Raw genomic sequence first — 24,946 nt, forward strand, 5'->3', positions numbered from 1 at the left:
TTACATAAAGTCATAATCATATTGGCACAACCCACAGTTGAGGGTGAGCGAGGACAAAACCACCTGATTTCATTCGGCTGCTTAGAGAGGACACATGTTACATAATTTTTGATCTTTTGACTATTTTGACTTAAGCATGTCAGACATTCAAATAAGACACCTAAATTGTTTTAAATTGAGGGAAAATGGCAAAATATAATAAATATTATATATAATTCCATAAATAGGCCCATGTTTTACATTTACATTGCACAGTGTAGCACTTCTTTTGTTTACAGGCTAGCGGAGTTGACGGCATAACAAGATTCAAGCTGTTTCGCCGTCCAAACGCTTTATGTTTACAACTGTTTTAGCTCACGCTGGCAGTTTTTGCGGAGCTGTGTTGCCTGGCTAAGATTATCAGGTTATTGCCCCGGACAGTTCTGGTGTTTCTCTACACATGCCTGCCAGCTTGTCAGGAGCTGCGCGTATATCAACGGCTGGCTTTGGGAGGGGTTTCCTCATGTTCAAACGGCAGGAATAGATCAGTGACAGCAGGCCGAGACCCTTGGACAGAGGTCAACCCCGCCGTGACATCAACACAGGGGATAAATGCCCGCTGGGGTGTGTGTTTTTATGTGGGATGTACGAGAGGGTGAGGCGACGTTCCAAACTGTCTGGCCTGTATAATAAAAGACATACACTGTGGTGCTTTGAGATACCAGTGACCCAGCGTCTGTCTGTCTGTCTATCTATCAATCAATCTATCTATCTATGTATATGGTGTCAGTGAACTCAACTCACTTCACAACACGCAGAAGTTTGGCAGAATTCTTCAGTTCTCCCAAAAAGGTGTCACCACCCCTATTTGAGGTTTACTGTCAAACTAAATCTAAAACAAAGAGAATTATATATTGTGTATGAAAAATAACCACATAGCTGTGCTTTTGATAATTATTTTTAGTAGGGCTGACAAAATTAAAGAGCTAAGTTGATATGATTTTTTTTTTTTTTAATTCACCCGACTAAATATTTTAACTCAGTCAACTCAGTTTCAGTTCAATTTACCACTGGGCCTTGCAAACCAACACCGCTGGAGTTCAATGCTTATTACTAAATGTACTGTATAAGTTTTGAGAATTGTTTCCAAGAAAAAAATCCTGTAGAGATGACTCCATTTAGAGCATATTCAAGGATCTAAGAAAGCTTCTAGAACAGTCTTTGGTTTAAAATACACTTCATATTTGGGGATTTTACATTAATTACAAGATATTAGTCAAGTAAATACCTCTTAAAACCTTCATAAAAATATCATGATTAATCGCGATTAATTACGGAATTTTTCGAGATTAATTAGTTCAAACTGCAATAATTTTTAGCTAGCCGTTTAAAAATAATGCAAAACACCATGGATGGGCTGGAATGGATTTAAGGCATTTCCATTCATTTCAATAGGGAACGATGATTTTAGAACGTTTAGACTTTCAAGCTTGGCCATTGAAGCAATTGAAGTTGTTTCTCAAGGCACAACTGTACTTTGTATGCCTGCCCTAAGAACAAAACAGTAAGAAGGAAATACTCTAAATTTTGCTACTACTGCTGGTCCTGTTGTATTTATTTTTTCTGCCAACAATTTCCCTGGCAAGCGTTGCGTGTGTTAGCGTGTGTGCGTGCGTGTGACCTTTTATAGTGGGCAGATGATAACTGTTTTTTTTTCCACCCAGACAGGAATAGAAAACAAAATGACCCGTTTAGAGACCAAAAAGGGCGGCGTTAAGAACTTTGCAGCTTCTTTATTTGTTAAGCGAACGAGGAAGCCCAATAGGGGAGAGAAAGAAAGAAGAGGCAAGCAGCGTTTGCGGTCTTCCTGACCTCGTGGTGAATTTCTGCTTTCAGCCAGACGCATGCTGGGGAACACAAGTTGACCCTGAGAGGAATGGTATTGACCTTTCGTCCACTTGTGGTCCTCTGCCAATCACACGCTTACAACATTTTAGTTGGCTGGAATTGTGCCACGAGGTCCTGAAGAAATAGCAGCATTAGTGCGGGGATTTACTTGGAAGTCCTTTGTGATCAAATATTCAGAAAGAGGCGAGCTTCAAAACATTGTCAAATTCCCTTTGGGTACACCTGCGATTTGTCTTCACATCACAGCGTCATGTTTAAAATATAACACATATAGTAAAGGGAAAAGTAAATATGTTTAACACCGTGGAAAATGGGCTTTCCACATGCTCTGCTATGACAGCCACAGCCGGTCACATGGGCTCCCTCACGGACTGATACCGCAAATATTTTACCCAGACTACGGACCTAAAATTCTTCTTGGCCACATGTTCTTCACTTGTTGACACACATTTAAGCCACATTTCTCCCCGAGGAGTTTCTGTGCTCGTCACATTTTGTTTTTGATTGTTTGTTTTTTCGTGTTGGTTGCAAAAACAGCTTAATTGATTTTCAGTACTCTTTGTGGAGCAGATGGAAATGGGTCAGGGTCAAATTACTTAAGCAGGATGTCCCAAAAAGGTTACACAGATGGATGTTAGTTTCTTCAACCCATTCCAACCGTTTCAGTGCAAAGGCAGCTTGGAATGTTTGTGATTCAGTTGCTTCTAGTCCTATGCTTTCCAATGTTGAAAGGTTTTTGTGAATGTGTGCAGTTTGCTGGTACAGAGATGCAATCTTCTGGGTGATTTTTATCATTTATTTATTTTTTTGGGGTACTTCAGAGCAATGGGATAAAAGCTCTTTAAGCAACAAATATCTGAACTAAATTTATAAAAGTCACAGGCATATATTCTCTATCCTCGGCAAAGAATGACTTACATTTCCGCGGCTTACTGTGAAGATGAGATGTTTTCATGCATATCCGTAGGTCTGCGTTATACTGCCCCCAGGTGGCCTTGGCGGGCACACCAGAAGGAGCAGCACAATGTGCATTGAAGTGAAGCAAGAAAAATGTGGCATATTTAATTCTTTCATTTCTATTTCGGCTATTTTACAGTTTGAGCCACCCGACCATAAGCCTGTCTTGGTTGGTTATGAAGTACATTGTTGCTATAATGTTTCACAACTCCACTGTCTCTCTATTTGTAACCATAGATGGACACCCTGGAAGCTCTCGGAGAGGAGATCAGCGGGATGGCTCGCTGTCCTTATGACGCCAAGCATGCCAACGTGGCCCTCTTTGCTGGTAAGATTCAAAGCGCACCAAACACAGGCAGTTTGTGTGTACCCCTGATTCCTCCCACATTCCGCTAGATTACTCACTCTAAATGGTCCATAGATGTGAATGGTCATTGGTTTATATGTGCCCTATGATCAAGACAGCTGCAATAGGCTCCATAAGTCCCGTGAGCCAAAGGAGTCCGATCCAATAGAAAAGGGGAAGGACGGATGAACTTAGTTGACTGAAAAGAATTCACAAATGGATGCAACCCCTGATGAGTCGTCTTTGGGCCTGCGGGGTGAAAATCCTCCTGTGCAACCTCGCCTTGGGCTGCAAAAGACATTGGGTCCCCATTTCATGTTTGCTGCCAGCTGATTAATGGCGCTATTGATGAGCTGTCCCTGCGAGCTTCCAGCGGAGTAGGCGCAGCTTGACCGGCTAATGTGTGACAGCGAGCTGGAAGCACTGAGTAATGGAGAGGGCTCCTCTCCCAGCCACCCTTTCAATTATGTAGTTTAAGTTTCCACTGTGGTTCCATCTGAGGTGCACCAAGGTCACGTTGATGCTGTTTTCTGTGTGTAAGTGCATGTGTGTGCACATGAAAGTAGCTGGTGAGGAATTACACATGTCCAGCAGGTTGACGCGGGTGTTCAGCCTGTTGACAGCTGGCAGGGATACACTGTTTATATTCCTTGTGTATGTTCTCTCTTAATTTGACTTCACACTCTGCATCATGGCTATTTCTTTTCCGCTCACAATCATTTCACTTCTCAATCGCCTTTGTTTTCTCTCTCCGTTTCTGTTCAGACGGCAAGCTGTACTCGGCTACGGTCACCGACTTTCTGGCCATTGATGCGGTCATCTATCGTAGCCTTGGAGACAGTCCGACACTGCGTACGGTTAAACATGACTCCAAGTGGTTAAAAGGTGAGGCTATGATACGCAGACACGCACATCACGCTTTTTCCGTCAGGCAGTCCAGTTCACTTCACAGTTACCAAATGGTTACAACTTTGCTTAAGTCATTTGAGTTTCCTTTTTCCAAGTAAGCAAATTGACAAAAAAATTATTTGGTTCACTGCACCGATGCAGCAAGTGGTGAATCATTTGATAAACTATTGCCATGTTTTTATAACAATGGAAAGAAAAGAAAATATATTTTATGCTTTTAGTTTATTTTGTGCTTTCATACTTAAAGTAACTCTGCTTTCATTTTGGCTATTTTATTTTATTTATTTTTTTGATTTCTCCAGTCAAAAGTTGGAAGTCTTCATAATCTTGTTAAACACAATAATCCACATGCGAAGCAAAAAAATAAATAGTGTCATCACAAATCCAATGCGCTGAGTAAATCCTTTGATGTTAACTGAATGAAATTGGATTGACTTTTGTAATACCGTGAATGTAATTAAAATTACACACACCAGTCAAATGCCAAGAACAAACAAAAGCAAGACAAAAATAATTTATTTCAAAATTTTCAACGGTTAGTGTGACTTATAACCTGTACTACTAATTAGACTTTTTTTTTAATCTTTTTGAGATGGTAAATAAAAAATAACCAAGTGAGATAATGTAGTTGCGGAAGTGTGCTCACCTATTTACATTCAACATCATGAATTACCTGTGGTTTGAAATCCGACATATAGAAAAGGCTTCTATCATTTCTGACCATACGTATGGATATGGTGCTTCTATATGTGTTGTCTAGTATGCTAATTTTGCTTGTTCATTTTTGCCGACCTGTTCTAGCAGGTTGCATGTAGAGCAGAAATTGATGCGCCGCGGGGCAAAGCAAGCGCACCAGTCGAGCCTGTCAAATCTCAATGGAGAACGGCCTTTACCTTGTATGCAAATGCTCGAGCTGTTATGATGGATGAGACACTTGAGGCTCCCACTTGGCTTTTTTTCCACCGAATATCATGACATGACGTGGTTGTTGTTTATTATGAAACGGCATGTCACGTCTCTTGCTGCAGCAATTTGAGTCATTCTTTCCCCCATGCTTCTTTGTCTTCTCAGAACCCTACTTTGTGCAGGCAGTCAATTATGGAGACTTCATCTATTTCTTCTTCAGGGAAATTGCTATGGAGTACAACACAATGGGAAAGGTAAGTAATAGCGTCATTCCATTGCTATTGTTTAGCGCCAATCAGAGGTGTTATAAGCAGGAAGTGTGTGCGGAAACAAACAGGATATGGGTGTAAAGCTGATCTGGAAGTTGGCCAAACAAGTTTCAATACCAGATCGGCACTGGACAGGATGAAGGACCCAGAATAGATCTGGAGATCCCTTTCGCAAAGTCTAAATATACTCCTTGAATTGCACATCTGCATCCGTCTGATACAACTCCCATCGTCTCAGCAATTCCCGAGGAGAGTTCCTCCATGAGTAATGAGAGAGTTTTTGCACCAGAGGGACCGCAACAGAGATGCCTTGTGTTTAATCCGTTCAATTCAGCGTCGGATTCCGTTGGGCGGAAATTAATTGGAAAGCAGGTAGAAGAAAATGAATAAAGGGTCTATCCATATGCAATTTCAGAACAAATGGAACACATAAGCGGGAGTGAGAAAAAGAAGCAATGAGATGAGCTAACGAGTATCTCTGGAATAATTTATTTGCCGCCCAGATTGACTGACGGGAGTGTTCAGTCTTGCGAGTTGTTTTAAAACCTTTATAATTTTTCTTGCGGTGAATAAACCGTCATGGATCACACATTATTACAAAACCCAAAATAGGCCTTCGATCTGTGTTAAAAAACATTTCACCTGTGCTTAATTGTAAATGGATGAAAGTCATTGCAAAGGTTTAGTTTGCTTTAATCTAAAAAAAATTGATGTGAAAGCTGGCAAAGACAAAATAATTGATCAGCCTCCAGCGTGAATAAATGTGTGGATTTTCTAATTTACTGATAAGACAGCATGACTTTTGTCAGGAAGCAGTCGTGTGACCGAATTAAGTTTAATGACTAAAGCTGGCATCTTGTCACACATTCACTTGGAAACAGTGTCACCTGTTATTTATCACAAGGTTTCTGTATGTGAGAATGTGTTAAAGCAAGACAATGTTCTCTGTGTGTGGCCATCACAAGGTATGTGCGTGTGTGTGTATGTGTGTGTGTGTTCGCACTCATTCGCACTGTTGAATGTAAGGAGTGTTTTCATGTCATGGTTAGATTTATTGCTGTTAAGTGTGCGGTGAATATAGTTTAATTAGGCCTCTGGTGGCAGTGTCGTAATTAAAGCGCTGTCTTCGACATAAACTCTGCATTTCTATAGACGCTGCTACATGTAGTTAGACTACCAATTCTTTATTTAATAGTGTTTAAATGTTGAGCTGACACTTGATCCAAATATTGTCTGGAGTTCCACAGTCCTACTGAAATACACATTTTTGACGCTAATACTTGCTAGCAGCCAGCACTGTTCTCAAACGATTTTCTTTGCACTAAATATAGCAGGCTAACTCCTAACACACGGTTGTTGATTTTCGCCTCATATTGTTTTTGTTCTTAAAAAAACAAGTAACAGCATTCTATTTATTCATGTTAAAGTAACAAAAGTAATGTATACCTTGTATTTTGACTTAATCAAGTAAAATTAGCAGCAAGCTAACAGCATATTGCAGCGAGCTAACACCACATAGTTAAAAGTAAGCGCCAAGCAAAACCTCTGCTGCATGCCATCGTTTTCAGAGGTGAGCATTTTGTCATTACTGATGGGAGGTCCGTCAGTGCCGGAATCCCGTTTCGCTGACAATTGATGGAAATACACGGCAGATACAATAAGTAGAACCTTTTTGTCGCAGATTGGCTGTCACCTCCGTGCTGCCGCTAAAGAACTGACATCTTAATGACGGTCCTATAATAGTGGCGACAAGCTGTAATTTAGCTATGATGGCAGCATGGTTAAAATAAGCCGTTTGCAAATCACAAATGAAATTTACTGTTATTTACTATAGCCATGACCTAAGCATGGTTAAAATAACAATGCAGAGTGACGGACTGACGATGATGGATGGGTGGTCCGGCCGTTGATGAATGATAAATGACGGGCCGGCACCTTTTATAGTTCATAACAAGCCACTTATGTGCAGGTGTGACTCCTCACATCAAACTCGTGATATCATATCCTACATATAGCAGTTAGCAACACACTAACTGCTGATTGTGTAGCTTCTCACATAGCAATAAGCAACACGCTAAATATATGCCTGATCACGCAGCTTGCAGCAAGGTAAGTCTCTGCTAGTGTAACATCAACATTATTATATCGTATATTATTATGTACTGTTTGTATATTTGGAAATACTGTACAGGTGGCTAATGGCTAATCTTCAACACTGTGATGTTGGGTCCAGGTGGTGTTTCCTCGGGTGGCAAGGGTTTGCAAGAATGACCGAGGCGGCTCACCCCGCGTCCTGGAGAAGCAGTGGACATCGTTCCTCAAATCCCGCCTGAACTGCTCCATTCCGGGCGACTCCCATTTCTACTTCAACATCCTGCAGGCGGTGACTGACGTCATTCACATCAACGGGAAGGATGTTGTGATGGCCACCTTCTCCACGCCATACAACAGGTAAGATGAAGTTCTCAAACCTTTTTGGATCCAGGGACCATCTACAAGGAGTAATTCCACCCCCCTTATTTCAACATTATTTTTTGCAATTGCTGGGAGCCCAGTTTGACAACCTTTGTTCTCCTGACCTCCCCAGGCTTTCTGACAGGTTGCTGTAATTCCTCTAAAGATCAGATGCAGATCATAAGCACATTTTTGAATCTGTGCACCAACAATGACTTTGTATTCATTAACCCAATTATCTAAACAACAGCTCATCCACATGGTGACAGGCCGACCTTTGCGGAATCTAAAAGTGTGTGTGTGCGCATCGCCTTGTGGCAATGTGCAAGTCCACTGGGTCAACATTTACATCTCCAATCAAAACAGTCCTGCTGCCCTTTTGACGCTCAGGTGCTTAACCGCTTTTTTTCTTTTGCGCAATTTGTATTCACCGTGGCATTCATATTCAAAGGCAGCATCTAAATTGAAAATTACCACCAAGCCATAGGGCTCACGCATATTATTCGCCATTTTATGGTCTCTATTTTAGCAGATAAGACACTTGCTTGTGACACTGCAATTGAGCGTGCTTAATGGATGTTTAAACTCAATGAAGCGGCGCCTCTGAATATTTCTATAAGTGCAGAATTTGATTTGTGCATTTCCATTTCTCAGTAATGGGGGGAATTAGAAGGAACATATTTAGACTATAGGCAGCAGATTGCTTTTGCATTTACGGAAAAGCAAGACAACAAGCCTATCATAAATTTTGGGGAGGAGTTTGGGGTAAGGCAAGTTCAACATTACATTTTAAAGCGTGTCAGCCACAAATTGAATTTGAAAAATGTTCCCATTGGAAATAACCATCCATTTTCATCTATTCTCTTATACAGTAGTTTTAGTAAAGCCGGAGTTTATCCTAGCTTTTGGAAGGGTGCCCGGCCAATCGTAAGACGGATAAAGAAAAACATTCAAACTCACGTCAAGGGCTATTATTTTAATTTCTCCATCGATTATTTGTTTCTCACATTTTCTCACGGTTTTATTCAGTATAAAACTGCACACCTTTGGAGCATATTTGTTGCCCCAGCAGTGTCAAATAAATCTCCCGTGTGAGGCTTGGCTCCAGAGTCGGCATCAGCGCGGGGCCACATTGTGACTTCCGATAAATGCGATAAATGTTGTTTGTTATTCAACACTAGATTTATTCTAATCCATGTATTGTACCAAAAAAGCTTACTATTCACCTGCACACTGCACAGTGCGATTCGGTGCGCTCTCTCACACACATTCAACATTAAGCACTATAATTCAGGGCTGCACACAAGTGGTGCACATGCACACTGAAAACTGAACCTCGGATTCAAGTGTTTCATTGCGCATTTGTAAACCAACCATTTTGTAGTACAGACTTTGAGCCACTCGCTTCCTTTTAGGAAAGGCTGAGATTTCCATCTCTGAGGTCTTGCTTTACATCATAAATATTGTCGGTTGAATTCCTCTTTGTGTGTGTCTAGTTGTTCCGTTGAACTTTTTTCACTATATTTTAAAGCGTGTGTGACTTTTAAAATAAATAAATGAATAAATAAAACCGTAAAAGTTTTTCCTTTCTATTTAGTTGGGTAGCCTTGCCTACTGTTTCAAACCAGACACTTGACAGTCCAACATATCCAATGTAGACAACAATGGTTGTGATTTACTAGCTAATCCAAGCATTAGCAGCTAGCTCTCTATAATACTCCCCGTGTCTGGGATTTTGTCTTCTCGGCGAACTTTATCCATGAGGCAACGACTCGAAAATCCATCCCGATCATTCCAAAACTCCCTCCATTATGAAAGAAAGTCTGTTAAATTTGGATTTTCTGTGCACGGATAGAATTGCATAAGTGACTCAGCAATGTGCTATGCATTGATTCAAGACAGACAGCTGGCATCACAAGACCATTTTTTCCCCACCCCGTTAAATGAATAGTAATAATAAAATAATGTGTTGTCCATCACAGTGGGCTTGTGACGAACGCTGATGCCCTCGAGGCTTTTGGAGAGATCGAGTCATGGTGTCCTCATAGGACTTGGCAGGTCCTGGATGTCACTGTACTCCCATATTTAATAGCATACTGCTAAATATAGCGCACGTACTGTAAATCAAAGAGACTTTAGTCTAAACAGTAATCGGAAACATAAGCTTCCACCAATGATTCATGTGCTTCACTTCATTGAGTGTTCTTTGCCAGTGCCCCAAGCGAGTCAAATATTTATGCCTCCGTGGACCTGTAGTGCTCCACCACCTCATTATATAAAGGTATTTGCCTTTTGTTGCCATTCAGGACTATAGTGGAGTCATTGACACATTGGAATAGGATGACATTTTGATTTTATCCTGGAGGCATCACATTTGTTTGGCGCTTTGTGCATTTGTCACTGATGCATAATGCAAATGTTATTCTCAAGGAGGAAAAAATGACAGACAGGGACTCTTTGACATTTTGGGGAGTGGGAGCAAGCATTTTTTTTCTCATTCACAATTTTTGCACACTGTGCTCAATGTTTGCTTGGCAATCATTTTAGAGTCACTGCATTGTTTTATTTGCATTATGTTAAAGTTGAAAAGTCTGTCTTTGTGTAAACAAAAGGCTTAAGAGTTTGAGGGTTAGGGTTGATATTGTGTCAGATATCCCACTAAATACATTTCTGGTCTTGGCTGTAATCTGTCCATGAAAAATAAGCAGATTTCCAGTGACTCTAGAGTCAGAGAGTAGATGGTATTTGGCCTGGATCCAATGTGGCTCAGTCGTTCCGTGGGGTCTACGATGACTCACCGATGAGGTTTGATGGAGTTCAAAACCAATAAGTAGTAGGATCAAGCTGTTAATGATAAGCTACCTACACACAGTGAGAAAATACCACAAGAAGATGTACCATTTTGGCTCTTTATTTATAAGCCGTACAATTATGTGGTGGAAGAAAAATGGCGTTTGAATGAATGGTTTGTTCAGCCTGACATGTTACATTTTTAATATTTGTAAAGCTTACATACTGTACTGCATGGCATTTCTGCAGTGACTTATCAACACAAAAATTCAAATTTGTATAGTTAAAGCCAGCCCTCTCGGGGGATTTTAAATCTCTTTTTCTGCCTCCCTGCGCTAGTACAGCCTTGGTAAGGTGGATCTCTGATGTGTTCATTGATCAATGCTTTTGTGTTGTGTTTGTGCGGTGGCAGCATTCCAGGCTCGGCCGTGTGCGCCTATGACATGGCGGAGGTGGCCCACGCTTTCACGGGGCGCTTCAAAGAGCAAAAATCCCCAGACTCCACCTGGACGCCTTTTCCCGAAGAGAGGGTTCCCAAGCCAAGGTACTGCTGCAGCTCATTAATCAGCGCACAGACACGCACACGTACACACACACACACACACAATCGATTCTATCATTATCTACCAATCGTGAGGGAGTTCTGTCTTGACTTGATCACTGTTTATTTGTTGGCTGATTAATTAAGATCAACATTCATTTATGAAGAATTTTGACAGAATTTTTTGAGTGCATTGTGGATTTTCATTTGAATGAAAGTGTCCCCAAAGATACAGTTGTTGTTTGTTCACCTATAAACTGGTTGGGCAAAAAAATGTAAAACAAAAAATATTTTGGGAGTGAAACTAATTGAGTCATCTCGTTTACATGATTGAACCAACCACCCACTGTAGGACAAATGATTGAGACCCATCCATCTGTTCCAAATGTCTTGTTAATATTTGTCATGACATCTTTTTCCCCGACGCAACCAAAGAAAAAAAACAAAAAAAAAATTCAAACTTGTTTTTCTGCTCCAGCCAGGATGGAACCATTTCCACATAATCCAGAGAATACAAAAGGTTCTGACACATACGTCTTTCACAAGAACATTTTTTGATGGGCCAGAAAGTTAGCCTGCTAACTAAAAAAAAAAATTCTGGGACAAACAAATCAGGATCTTTACGGTATAACATTTTTGGGTACAGTCCTCTCTTATGTCATTCTCCATGAACCAGGAAGTGTCCCGCTAACGTAATGATGCACAAATTGATTTATGTGCACACAAACTAACATCTCATGTTAAGATTGCACAATTAACTCATTTTAAGTGGCTCTATGCGTGTTTGGTATTCAGACGCAGGCGACCCCCATCGCAGAGGAGCTTGCGTCGACAAATGAAGCATGAGATCGTTTTACAGATGGCTGCCTAATTCCACAAACACTCAGGCTTGATCAATCTAGTGCTGACTAATTAGCCGGCAAAGACCCACTCCAGTGTTCTTTACAAAAATGAACAGATACACTACAAAGATCAAGGCTCAAGTAATTGCTTCGACGCAATATGAGTGTGTGTTTACGTGTGCTTTTGTGCGACTAAAAAAGACAGTTCCTCAGCGGCGAGCATCTTATTTGTGCAATTGAGCGTAGGTGTGAGCTAACCCTCTCTTCCCCTCTGGTCAGATAAAAATCAGACAGCCAGGCGGTTGTTTTTGCTGTGATTTATTTCATTTTCATCCTCTGGACCCTTTTATGTGGCGGCAAAACAGACGGCGGGTTCATCGGCACCCACAGGTCTGGCCCCGCAGCAGGCTGCTCATCCATGTGTGAGGCTCCCTCTCGAATCATTTACACACTTCTCGTACGTAAGAAGTGTCTGTTTCCGTTCTGCTCCCCATATGTCGGCGTACACAAATGAAGCTATACTGCACAGAGACGCTTCCAAGCACTTGTTGCTTCTGCTTTCACTCGCCATTATTATGCAAATAATCATTCCACAAAGGGCAAGTAGCCCGCCAAATTAAGCACTGTGCTTAAGCCGCGTGTTAATATGCATATATATAGTTCATGTAGTGGTCTAACTTTGAAGTCCAGGGATGGTGCTACACCAGAGCTAAGGAGTGCGATATCCCCATCAGGAATCTGTGTAGCACTCGTTAGGCCCCTCCAGAATTTGATTTGATTTTCTAAAATATATTAATACATTATTTTCTCAGCCCCACTATGTATCGATCAAGCCCCCTCTTTCGTCTCAGGAGAGAAAATAATGTGCCTTGATGAAGTCATGAGAATGCAAATTAATAAATTTCGTAGAGTACATTTTTCTCTAAATAGGTCCCAGTAAACACAGTAAAATTGGAGAGTAAAATATTCTGCGTAAAATTCGGCGTGAAGTTTACCAAGAGAATTCATTTACGCTGAATATTTTGCTTTCAAAATGTACTTTGTTTACTGGGACCATATGTTGTCTTTTTTTAGAGTAAGATGTGCTCTGCCAAATGGACTGTCTACGCGGAAATTCCAAACGGAAAAGCCGACAGGCGTCTTTGAGAAGAAAATATTGTTTGCTTACAATCCCGTTGTGGACGCCTCCATCTTTGACTTGAAAATTCATCCCACTCCAAGGGTGAGATTATATCAGTTCGTGATCAGCGCTGATGAGGAAGACTGCCGTTATTAGTTGGAATCAAGGGGGGCGGCATGTTGGGTTATGATTTACATTGCTAAAGCATAATAATTAAGTACATTATTTTCTTGGAGTTGTCTAATTTTGCGAAAAAATTAAGTTCTATTTGAAAGTCAGTTTTTTTTTTTTTTTAAATTACGGTGGCACAGTGGGTGAGTGGTTGGTTCGTCCGCCTCACAGTACAGAGGTGCAGCGTTCAATTCCGACTGTAGCCTTCCTGTCTGGAGTCGGCATGTTCTCCCCGTGCCTGTGTGGGTTTTCGCCGAATACTCCGGATTTCTCCCACATTCCCAAAACATGCCTGGTAGGTTGAGTGGACACTGAATTTCCCTTTGGTGGGATTGTGAACACGGATGGTTGTTCATCTTTATGTGCCCTGTGATTGGCTGACGACCAGTTCAGAGTGTACCTAGCCTGCTCCCCGAAGACCGCTGGGATATGCTCCAGCACGCCCGCAACCTTCGTGTGGATAAGCGGATCGGATAACGAGTGGCTATCTTTTTTTTTTAACCAATTTAGCCTCTCAATTCTGAGATGTCTGCTTTTGCATTGGAACTCTTCAAATGTTTCCTGGTGAAGTGATATTTTTGGAGACTGTAGTCTGTCTATGACTTGGTCTGACTTTGTTCCTGCTGTCTCACTCTGTCCTTTCTTGGCTGTGTAGGACAGCTGAGCCCCCTGCCTCAAGTTGCCAAGAAAACAACTTAGTGAGCATGACATTACATTAAAACAAAATTGTTGGCCTTGGGATAATGATTTTATTCTGAGATCTCCCGAGCTACAATTGGCTGTGGCCTTTGTGATTTTATTTGCTGTTTAATGGCTTTAAAATAAGATGCAATTACATATAATATATTTTTTAATGCATCTTTTCGCTGCAAATGTGCAATGATTATTTCAAATTTCTGGCTCCCTTGTTGATTCAGTGGCTTCAAACCAGCAACACACAATTGCTGATGCCCCGTAGCAGTTAACAGATATCCGGAGAGCAGCATAACTTGACGTGGGTGTCTAGACTGACCGTGACACGCAAACGTAACCATCTGACCTTTGCAACCACAACATCTCAACTTTGATTTCACATGTTTAAGTCCGTAAGTGGGTGCTTGGTCCTTGCATGTTTGCCACCTCATATGTCCAGTAGCCAGCTGGCTGATACTTCTGAGAATGGGTGTGGATTTTATGGCCTGGCGTCGTATCAAAGACTTTGGCCGTAAAAATGTTTTACAAGCTCTCGAAGGTGAGATGCCTGCAAAAGGGGAAGTGCCATCAAGAGCGGCTTCTCTTTTACAGCCATCTTACCTTCTCACTGTAAAGATATTCGATAGATAGCATGTCACTTGATCCTGTAACCAAAGAGAATTGGTCACCGCCTGTCCTCAATGGCTCTCAGACATTAGCTACAGCAACACAGTCAAATTAAATGTATTACAACAACTGCATCGGACATTCTGCCTTTCATTTAATTGTTTATAAGTGCACTGCACAATACTGACAGGTGTCTAAGTGAAATGACCAAAATGTTCGAAACAGCTCACTCACTCTGAAGGATTAACGTTCTAAACCATGTCTATCTACTACCACAATAACAAACTCAAGAGTTCTCTTCACCCCCCCAAGGCTGAACCGTTACTAAAAGTGATGGACCGCGATTGTGTTGTGTTTGCGCTCATTTGTCTGAGAGAAGACATTTTGACCGTACAATTTTTGATTCTGGGAATGGGGTGAATGGTTCAATCGTGATTAAAATGCCAAAAGGAGAGAAATAATTCACCTTCAACAAAAATCCGTAGATTGCCATTTGCTTTCTGGAATAGGGTGTATAGTTCCACCCTGACTCAAATGGTTAAAAATTGAAAATAAATGCCTGTATCATAATTTTAATCTGGTTTTTCACACAAATTTAATGGGTTCTTTTGTAAACGATTGTCCATGTTGTCTGGGCATGATCCTGCCAAATTACAAACCGAAAACAAGTGCAGTTGGCAGAAGGAATTATTGATTGTAATCTTTCAGAACATTCTTTGATACAGCCTGAAGTTTGTTAAGATATAATCAAATGGCGTGATCATTCATTGTCTAAAAAAAAGCACTTCATTTTATTTTTGTTGATTTTCTTTTCTTTTTTATTTCCATTTGCAGGCCTGGAAGTTGTGCCGGCAGTCCATCGATGGAGAGGTACAAGGTCTCCAATGAGTTCCCAGACGACACGCTTAACTTCATCAAGATGCATCCGCTGATGGATGAGGCGGTTCCCTCCATTGCCAACCGGCCCTGGTTCCTCAAAACCATGGTCCGGTAAGTGTTACACTCTCCAAAGCCGATTGTCATTTGGAGACTCCTCGGAGCTGCGCAATAATTAGTTGAAGTGCTACATTGAGATCAGGCTCATTAAAACGCAGCGGCGCTAACACCACAGGCCAGCTGGTGACCTGTTTTCACTGTTATTAGCCGCACTGTTCTCTTGTTTCCCCACTAGATCTCAGACTAGTGCAATAAAATCAATGGCCTGTGTTTCCTTTGTGTTGAGACAAATGAGGCTCAAATATACAATTATTTTGCGTCAGCTCACTCCTCAATAGAGAGGAAGCCAGATACATCTGCAGCTAGCTAGCTAGCTAGCTAGCTAGCTATGTAAATATCTTCTAGACCAGGGGTGAGCAAACTTTTTGATTGGCGTGCCACAATGGGTTCTAGAATTTGACAGAGGGGCCGGACTAGGAGCAGATGGATGGAGTGTTTTGGTAACCTCAGCTCATCGCAGAAAAAAATGCATTTAATTTTAAATGAAAGTGAACAATAGTAGTACAACAGAATATATGTCTTTGACACACCACAGTATTTAGAAAATAAAACAGGTTTAATAAACTAGGTTTATTCATATAATTGTTTTCAATTTCGGCGGGCCGGATTAAAACGTTTAACGGGCAAGCATGTGGTCCTCGGGCCGTTGTTTGCCCACACCTGTTCTAGGCTGAGAGACAGACATAGATTGATTACTCTTAGCTATCACAGATACTCCAAAATCAAAGGAAAACCTAAACACACTTGAGGAATTAACATTTTTGACCTGAAGTCATAAGATTTTGAGTCAGGATTGTAAATGTGCAATTTTTGCTGGGATCGGCAGTGATTTTCAGGCAATTCATCATCCGAAGTCTTGAGGTAGTTTGTCTTTAAAGCTGTGGTCAGTGTAATTGTCCCTCTGTTTTTGTGTTCAATGGTGCTTGTCTAGAGAATTTCCCAAGTGAGTATTCTTTAAAACAAACAAAAAGAATGAATAGAACTACAACTATTCATTTCATGACCATGATAAAGCTCTGGAAAAAATATATTGGCTTTCAACATGCATAATTTTGTGGACAGGACTGCATACTCGTGCTACCCTCTATATACCGTAACTATGTAACATAAACAACGCAAATATTCATAAAGCATGTGAACATGGGTTAAGTTATTGCTGTCCAAGTAAAGGCAAAGACAATGGTCTATAATTTTGGTATATTCAAATCTCCAAAGTCAGCGCATGATTGATGATTTCTTTTAACACTCTATATTTTAACAACACTACTTATCCTTGCTTTCCTGTGTGAATGAGATGTCTGTAACGCGTCACCATTAACGTAAAAATGAAAAAATAAATCCATAAAAAATGGACATACGTGTTTTTGACAGGAAATATGCCGAGCGCCCCGGACAGCCCAACATATTTTTTTTATTCTAATTGAATTGCTGAAGTGCTTGACAGACCTTTAACAAGCCTCACCGATGGTCATAGCACGGAGCAGATGCATCGCATAAAGAATTCTTCCTGGCTTTTTGCAAGTTATCATCATCCTCATCGCACATCTTGCAGTGGTCTGACCTACATACCGCCCCGGCTCAGTTTAGAATACGAACACTTATCATCAAGGTTAGAACTGCCAGTCTCTTTTCATCAACGCACACTTCTGAAAACACATAATTCTTTGGTTTTACATAATAACTGTTTTACTTCATTAGAAATGGCGCTACACTGAGCACTGCTTTGCATGCGAATTAGCTTCAGCGGTTAAAAGCCTTATGTAAGATGAAAAAATAAGCGTCGTTGCGGCATGTGGAGGGAGCGGAGCGAGGTCTTTTATGATCGCTGTCAGTGTCTCTTTGTAGAGTACTGGTTTTATGACCAAGACGTCAACTGAAAACATGTGAGACACCGTGGCATCCCCTTTTCGAGTCCAGCAACCTCAGCTGGCTGAGCACAATGAATCAAGGAATTAGAAGATAATACAAGGAGTCGTGTCGAGATCGCAACAACACAATGTCCTTCATCCGTCCTTGTGGCTGTCTTCTTTCTCTCAAATCAAATCCCACCAACACCGGCCTTGACTCCCCGCAGATTCTCAAATACATCGAAACCACATTTGCTCTTCAAATTGGTGTTATTGTTGATTTGATTAAGCGCTCCAAGCAGTTTAAGAGACGTTTCGACCAAATGCGTGGATGACAAGGTTAAGATGATGTGACCTTCTTTTATGAGACTATATTGTTAAGTGAGGTTAACATTCATCGTGCCTCAAATTAATTTTCCATCGTACATTGAGTGCACACACATGGGAGAGCGCACTGAAGTTAAAGTTCTTCTCCAAAGTTTAGAATATTGCTGTTAATTTTTAGTGCCAGGAAAAGGGTAAAAACAGTTCCCAGTAAGCTGCAAAAAAGATCTGTACCGCTAAACATAATTAGATTAAAAAAATATAGACATATATTACAATATTATTACCATATATTACTAGGAAAATAATTTTATGTATGGCCACAAGATATCTGGAAAGAAAGATGGGTGACGCTTATCATGCAACTTTCGCCTTGCAGGATTCAGTGGACATGCTTTTTTTTTTTTGAAAGTGAAATCAATCGACCAGATTATTCGGGCCCTGCTGAGGCCAATTCTGCTTTCGACTTCTGAGCTGCCTGATGAAAGGCACACTGATTGATCCTGTGATCTTTGTGCAATGTTGCATGCTTTCATTTTGCTCGCGGTAAATTAACCACACACGTCTCGTTGAAAGTGGCTCAGAAGAAAGAGGTGAGAGGTGGAACCCTGCAACTTTTATTCCCTGCTGGTGCTTTTCATTGCCATCTGTTACTTGTACAGAATAAACATAATGCTTTGCTGGTGCGGAAAATGACGATGACCTTGATTTAAGCAACGGAAAAACTGTATGGGGTTTTGTGGCTCCACATACTCGATTCTCTTCTGTATTATTTTTTTATTCAATGGTGAAAAAATAGCGAGATAGTCAAGGAAGAAGCTGCTAGATTAGGCCTCTTTGGCACAAATAATTAGATGGGGGGGACTTGAGCGAGGCTGTTGTGTCGCTCTGACCTTTTTCCTGGTTCTGCATCTTCCTATCCTTATAACACCCTTGGCACCCATATTTAGTTGAAACTAGTTAAGACCGCAAAGTCACACATTGTCACATGGGCCAGGCCGTGCCGCCCTCCTGTGTGGAGGCAGCGCAGGCAGTATCCATTAAAAAGGTCATCTGAGGATATGCAGTCGTCTCTTCTGGTAGTTACTGTTAGTATACTATTGTGAGTATTAAAGATTAAAACGACCGGCTGAAGGGTTCCCGGAGAACTTTTCAATTGTGGCCACAAAAAAGAGGAATTCGATGGCTGGCGAAAAAGGAGAAAAGTTGCAAGCAAAACCATTTTTGAAACCTTTGATTTACCAAATGTGACTTTGTTTTTGCTTTTAAATGTACATTATTGTAACCAACAGCACAAGAGAGTGATTTGACGTGGTTTGCTTGGATTTTCCACCATGTGAACAGAAACCAAATCAAAATGAAAGTGGATTGGATTTCCTGATTGGAACCAGAGAAAGTGAACTAAGTGTTGGTATTTTTTGTTTCAGCTACCGCCTGACACGCATTGTGGTGGACAGTGAAGCGGGCCCCCACAAGAACCAGACTGTGGTCTTCCTGGGATCTGAGAAAGGCATCATCCTCAAGTTCCTCGCTAAGATGAACAACGGCTTCCCAAACGACAGCTTGTTCCTGGAGGAACTCAACGTCTACAATCCTGACAAGTATGTTTCCTTCCGATGTATTTCTACCGCCGAAATACTAAAACACTAATCTTCTAAAATGGAATCACGCAAACACGTGGATGTTGACGTCCATATTTATTTCGATATCCCACTCCCCCGACCCAACTTCTGCAGTCAAGTCAGCCAAGCAGATGGTTGCTCTATCATTTAAAAAAAGAAAAAAAGAGTTTTATCAGGTTCCACTCGACCCAACCGCGGATCCTAAATTAAAGACATCAAGCCTGAGACTCAGGATAACGTAGTTCTGCGGTCGGCGACCACAGCGGAGCCCAGCTCCTCCAAAACTCCTGGCTGATTAAAGGAAACACACATGCACACGCTCACATTGAGGTCTGTGTTTATCTTCAGAGGAAAGCCCGGTGAGCTCATCTAGTACATGACAAGGCTGCCAGTTCATGCACAGATGCGGACAGATGAGTACGGCCGCTGAGTGAAGAGTCGTTGTGAATTTGGCATATAAAAATCAACTCCAGCCACATTTTTGACACTGCCAAGGCAAATGTTCTGTGGTGGGGTTAGGGATGAGGGTGACTGAGCAGCAGTACGAACAGAGTGGGGGAGAAAAAAACTGTTGAAAATCAGAGAGGTCATGGAAAGAATCGACTGTTTCAGTCTTGGGCTGCATCATAATGCGCTTTGCGATTTTAAAACTTGAAGAAAACTTAACTTTAAGGAAAATAATAATAATAAATAGGCTGTCAACTGGATGCCATTCAATTGCTGGAAAAGGTGCTACAAAAATGACAAGGTCACAGTAGAGCAGAGACCTCCACCAAGGCTAAACGATCTTAAATATATCAATCTGACTCCTTTGATTGAAAATCATGACTTGCTAGCAAAGCTTTAGATGGCCACTACAAAGTACCTAGCAAGTATCGGAAAAATCGGATCTGGTGTGTCATTGGGGTCCCAATGCAAACAGACTGTAACTACAGAAAATTAAACATTTTTCCAACTCTGCTCGGCATTTTATTTTTGCTTGTACTTTCTCAGTCCGAGTGCCACCAGGTAGCGGAAGATTATTCCTAAATAACTGGAACATTTCTACTAAATCATCTTTCTATGCTAGCGACATATGTTGACAGGCAGATCAAATGCTCTCTCTCTCTCTCTCTCCCCCTCAATCTCGCTCTCTCTCTCAAGCTGTGTCTGCATGTAGACAAAAGGCGGCATTGCATAGAAAAATATATGCTTTTCAAAATAGCCGTGTTCGTGCAGACATGGGGAAGGAGTTGCATGCGCTTGACAGGGGCAGCCTTCAAGGTCGCCGCTGTTTGTTTCCCAACATACTGCGGCCATGTGACGTGCCTTATGGAGGGGATGAAGGGCAAAGCCCTGCCTTCTTGCCTCCTTGCCTCTCTGCTCCCTGCATCTCTTTTCCTGTATCGCCCTCTTTCTCTTGCCACGCCGCTCCCCAGCTAGCTGAGCAGCGGTCGGCCGTCGGCCATCTGGCATCACTCGAGTACAGTAAGTGACTTTGTCCGCATTCTACCCTCTGGCTGGCGTTAGCTGGATCAGCACGTGCCCGATTGCCAAGCAATACCCAGTGTCGATGGATGCTAAGCTCTAATTGAGAATGTTAATGCGCCACTGAAGCACTGCAAAGGGGGAGGATTAATCCCGGGATGGAGAGAAGGGATAGAAAGAAAGATGCCGGGCACGCCCAAAGGGATTACCGTGCGCTCCTACGGGGCCAGGCGAACAAAGACTGACTAGGGACACAGGAAGTGGATCGTGTTTGCGGGCTTTTTGCTAAAGTGCAGTGTTACTGCTGACTGCTCACCGTGGCCATCTGTTGTATCTCTATCCCTCTGTTCTTTATCTCCGACTATCTCCCACTCTGCCCCTGACCTCATGGTCTTCATCCCAGCATTATCTACTCAACCGCTGCCTCGTTTTAATCGCACCCACTTTTTTATCACATAAATGAGCAGTCAAATCTTGTTTTGTCACTTAACAACAAACTTGTCTGTAGTCTTTAAAGACCTTGTAAAGGGAATTCCGTGATTATTTTCAAAATTGATTATTCAGTTTTTGAAGCTCACAGAGAGCAAGGGCGGGCGGAACTTTTCTGTAAATCAAATAAGCTTTCCTCCCCCTGACATCTTGTGTTTGTCCCCCTTCCTATAGGTGCAGTATTGACGGCATGGAGGACAAGCGCATCGTCGGCATACAGCTGGACACCAAGGGCCACGCCCTGTGGGTGGCGTTCACTTCCTGCGTGGTTAAAGTGCCACTGTCTCGCTGCAAACGGCACGGAAGATGCAAGAAGTGCGTTTAGTAGCCATGCTAGCCCAAAAAATCAGCTCCCAAAAACACTACCTTCATGTTTCTCATACTGCAGAGATGTAATTAATGTCTTTTATGTGTCACCCAGGTCCTGTATTGCCTCCAGGGACCCTTACTGTGGTTGGGTGTCGGAAGGAGGATGCAGACAAGTGATTGATACCAAGTAAGTCGGCGTGATTACAGTATTTCATAACGCATGGATGACAGGGACCAAGAGAGTTTAGTTCTCACTTCTGGCACTTATCGGTAAAACCTGGTGCTTCGCGGTACTCGTGTAGTTATGAGTGTCGAGCCGATGCCCTCGTTCTCTTGCGTTGCTGTTGTTGTGTGGCTCAGTCTGACTGACGACGGCAGAGCTGCTGTGGAAAAGCAGCAGTTCCCAACCGCGGCAAGTAGTTCACGCTGTCCTTGTAAAGGTAATAATATTTTATATACTTCACGTTAGGTGAACTGAAGACTCTAAATTGCCGTTAATGATTATGTGAGGGTAGGTGACATTGTAAAAGCACTCAGTGCCTTGAAGGAAGATAAGCGCAGTGCAACCCGTTTGCTTTACTTGACCTTTTTCCACTCCATTTCTCTCTTTTTGGTCAAAGGGAATGTGTATTCGTTTTGGTGGTGGAGCATGTGAAGGTTAGAATCTCATATTTGGACTTCTTCTGTGGGATTTGCATGCTCTCCTAATGCTATGTGACTTTTCACTGAGTAGTCCGCGTTCCTCTCACGCTCCAAAAAGGTTATTTGAAGACTCCAAATTGTGCATAGGTGTGAGTGTGAATTTATTTATTTATTTTATTATAAGTGAGTATCAACCAGTCTACCTCTCGCTGAAAGTCAGCTGAAGTTGTCTGCTTAATGAGAACAAGCGCTGCAGAAGATTGATGGATGGATGGCTCATTAGGGTTGCTTGATCAACACTTCTCACATTTTTAGGTGATTTGAATTTGATGCAGCTTTCGCCGCGGTATGGAAAACAAGCGTCAACTTTTGCAGAATTAAATCAGCAGTCCACTTCAACTCTCATGAGTAAATTCTGAAATTCTTGAAACAAATCTGACCTTATTAAAATTGATGGTTGTATCATAAATGTTTTGTATTCATAAATTATTCAGTAGACTTGCAAAGAAAGTAGGTTGAAGATTTGGGAAAATTGATCTGCCCGTGGTTAACTCCATCTTTTTGCTCAGTGCCAGCTGGGATTTGCTCCAGCTCCTTGCAAGTGGTGCATGTAATAGATGGATGGAAATCATTTAAAATTAATATCCGATAGAAAGTTATAGTAGGAATGAATACTTGGGCCGTCAACTTCCTTTATTTCCAATTTAGGTTTAACAAGTATTTTGGTCCAGTGACTTTGAATGCAATCCTTGCTGTATTGAAAGGCCATGCAAGTGTTTTACAAGTTTTCCAATCCAACATTCCACCTTCTTTGTAATGCCTGGTAGCCTTCATCTCTGGATTTGACGTGTCTGTGAGCTTTCTAATTTTATGGTGTGTAAGTACAATTTCCCTCCGCTGCAAAGGCTGTTGGAGGGCCGAATGGAAGGAAAGTGCTGTACGCCGCCCGGCCAGAGGTTGTCTGCTTAGCCCGAGCAACACGAGATGGTCACGCTCACTGTAATTTTGTGGTGGTAGCTGGGGCACAAAGCCCGATTATACTCTCTGAACAAACAGCATATTGAAGCTTTGTGGTGGGGAAAAAACGTTTTACACATGAAGTCATAACAAAAGGATCGGCGCTCCATTGGCTATTTGACATTGAATGAATGTGATCCTTGCGCGGCAAAATGATTAGCCTGGCGTGCCAATGCTACCAAAGGCACGCATGAGCACCCAAAACGTCACACCCACCCTGTCATTATTTTACCAAGCCGGCTTGAGAGCTCGGATTGAAGGAGCCGACACTGAGCCAGCAATAGCGCATACGTCTCCTCAACAATATTGTCTACTGTTTCCAGTCAACTGTGAAAAGACGATGTTGCTGTTTATTTGCAAGGCTGGAAAGGGGGAAACAAGTCAGGTGATGAAATGTCAAGGAAATCTGCCACAATACTTCTCAAATACCCGGATGGCGGGCCCATTACGTCACATGCCGTAGTTCTGCCTCCTGCAGTTTTTGGTGTCCTCAAAACATTTATGGGGACAATTGTAGGGGGAAAAAAATTACATGTGAAACTTAGTTGCAATGCCCCGGCAGAAGCTTCTTTGCTCCCCATGCTGAAAAATGTCAGAAAAATGTTACATAGCATTGTCTTTTGTACAAAATCCTTCTAATTCGTTTTGAGGGAACACTACTTGCTTGCTTTTACAGCAGTGGTCCCCAACCTTTTTTAACTTTTGTTGACTGCTGCTGGTGGCACAGTGTGACGGGCTTCGTATGTGCTATTGTTACTCATCTTGCTAGCGTGTGTGTTTAATATTAGTGTAATGCAAAAATAAAGTGTGATCTTTTTTTTTTTTCATCTGTGAGACCCGCCGCGTTCCGGTCCAAAGTGGCCCGTGACCTTGTGTCGGCATGCGGCCCAGTGCTTGCTGACCTCTGTTTTGCAGTGTTGCCTGTTTACAGTGTCCTCCCATTTTGCTTTCCTTTCTACCTTCATCTGGCCTTGGTGTTGGTGTGACCACGTTGCCTTGGAGAGTTGTTGTTAATAGATGCAGCTGGGACACTCCTACGCTGCTGCAATATGGCCCCACGCCACCCTCACCTCCTGTGTCCATTCTTGTAATCTCAGATCTGCCAGTGCTCTACAATTTTGCGCTTTAAGTTTTGCCTGTAAATTATCTGCCCAGTCAGAGTTATGACTGAATGGGTTTAGCCACGAATCAAAATGAAAGAGCTACACTAAATTTTTTCAATCAAATCTCTACATGCCAACTGACTTCTGGTATGACTAATTAACATTACTGCGCCAAATAAAGCCTGGCCTTCACAACCTAATTCCTTCCTTCTGCTACTACATGTGTGCGTGTCACATGATCACCACATCTGAGTCAAAAACCCCAGTGGCTGCCTCCTCTAATGTACAGTGCACATTGGATTTAAATATGCATGATCTTAACCCTCCGCTGAACTGTCTGCGGTGTCAAACTCTAGCTCGCTCTTCTGCTGTTGCCATGACGCAGCTTCTATGGGACAAATGGATAGCTCATGAGCGATGCGTCACCGATATATGCTGAGGCTCAATGTTCATTCAGATGGAAACGTGTCACGCTATCCATGCTGTCTCTGAAATTCGAGTGGGGTTTCTGATTCCACTGTTTTGGGTTAGGGACAATTCAGGTCGTTGAGTAGTAGATGATTGTGTAAAAAATATCATTTAATTTCTGAATGAGTAGTCATTACGGTCTAAAATTTGGGGAGTTATTTTGTGTAAGTC

The 24,946-nt window shown here is 42.0% G+C and overlaps 1 protein-coding gene across 5 annotated transcripts in view; it reads left to right on the forward strand.

Moving 5' to 3' along the window:
• Positions 1-24,946, forward strand: part of sema6a (sema domain, transmembrane domain (TM), and cytoplasmic domain, (semaphorin) 6A) — a 129,033-nt gene that overhangs the window by 78,388 nt on the left and 25,699 nt on the right. For all 5 annotated transcript variants that reach the window (XM_088294270.1, XM_088294260.1, XM_088294253.1 and 2 more), the window contains 9 exons: positions 3,082-3,172; positions 3,956-4,075; positions 5,171-5,259; positions 7,508-7,725; positions 10,931-11,062; positions 15,326-15,481; positions 19,086-19,259; positions 21,411-21,551; positions 21,658-21,732. In XM_088294270.1, the coding sequence (XP_088150396.1) occupies positions 3,082-3,172; positions 3,956-4,075; positions 5,171-5,259; positions 7,508-7,725; positions 10,931-11,062; positions 15,326-15,481; positions 19,086-19,259; positions 21,411-21,551; positions 21,658-21,732 (1,196 nt within the window). The remainder of the gene's footprint in view (positions 1-3,081; positions 3,173-3,955; positions 4,076-5,170; positions 5,260-7,507; positions 7,726-10,930; positions 11,063-15,325; positions 15,482-19,085; positions 19,260-21,410; positions 21,552-21,657; positions 21,733-24,946) is intronic.

The sequence above is a fragment of the Idiotropiscis lumnitzeri genome, chromosome 1 (genome assembly GCF_059441095.1).
Source record: "Idiotropiscis lumnitzeri isolate Australia: NSW breed Sydney's pygmy pipehorse chromosome 1, RoL_Ilum_1.0, whole genome shotgun sequence".
NCBI lineage: Eukaryota > Metazoa > Chordata > Actinopteri > Syngnathiformes > Syngnathidae > Idiotropiscis > Idiotropiscis lumnitzeri.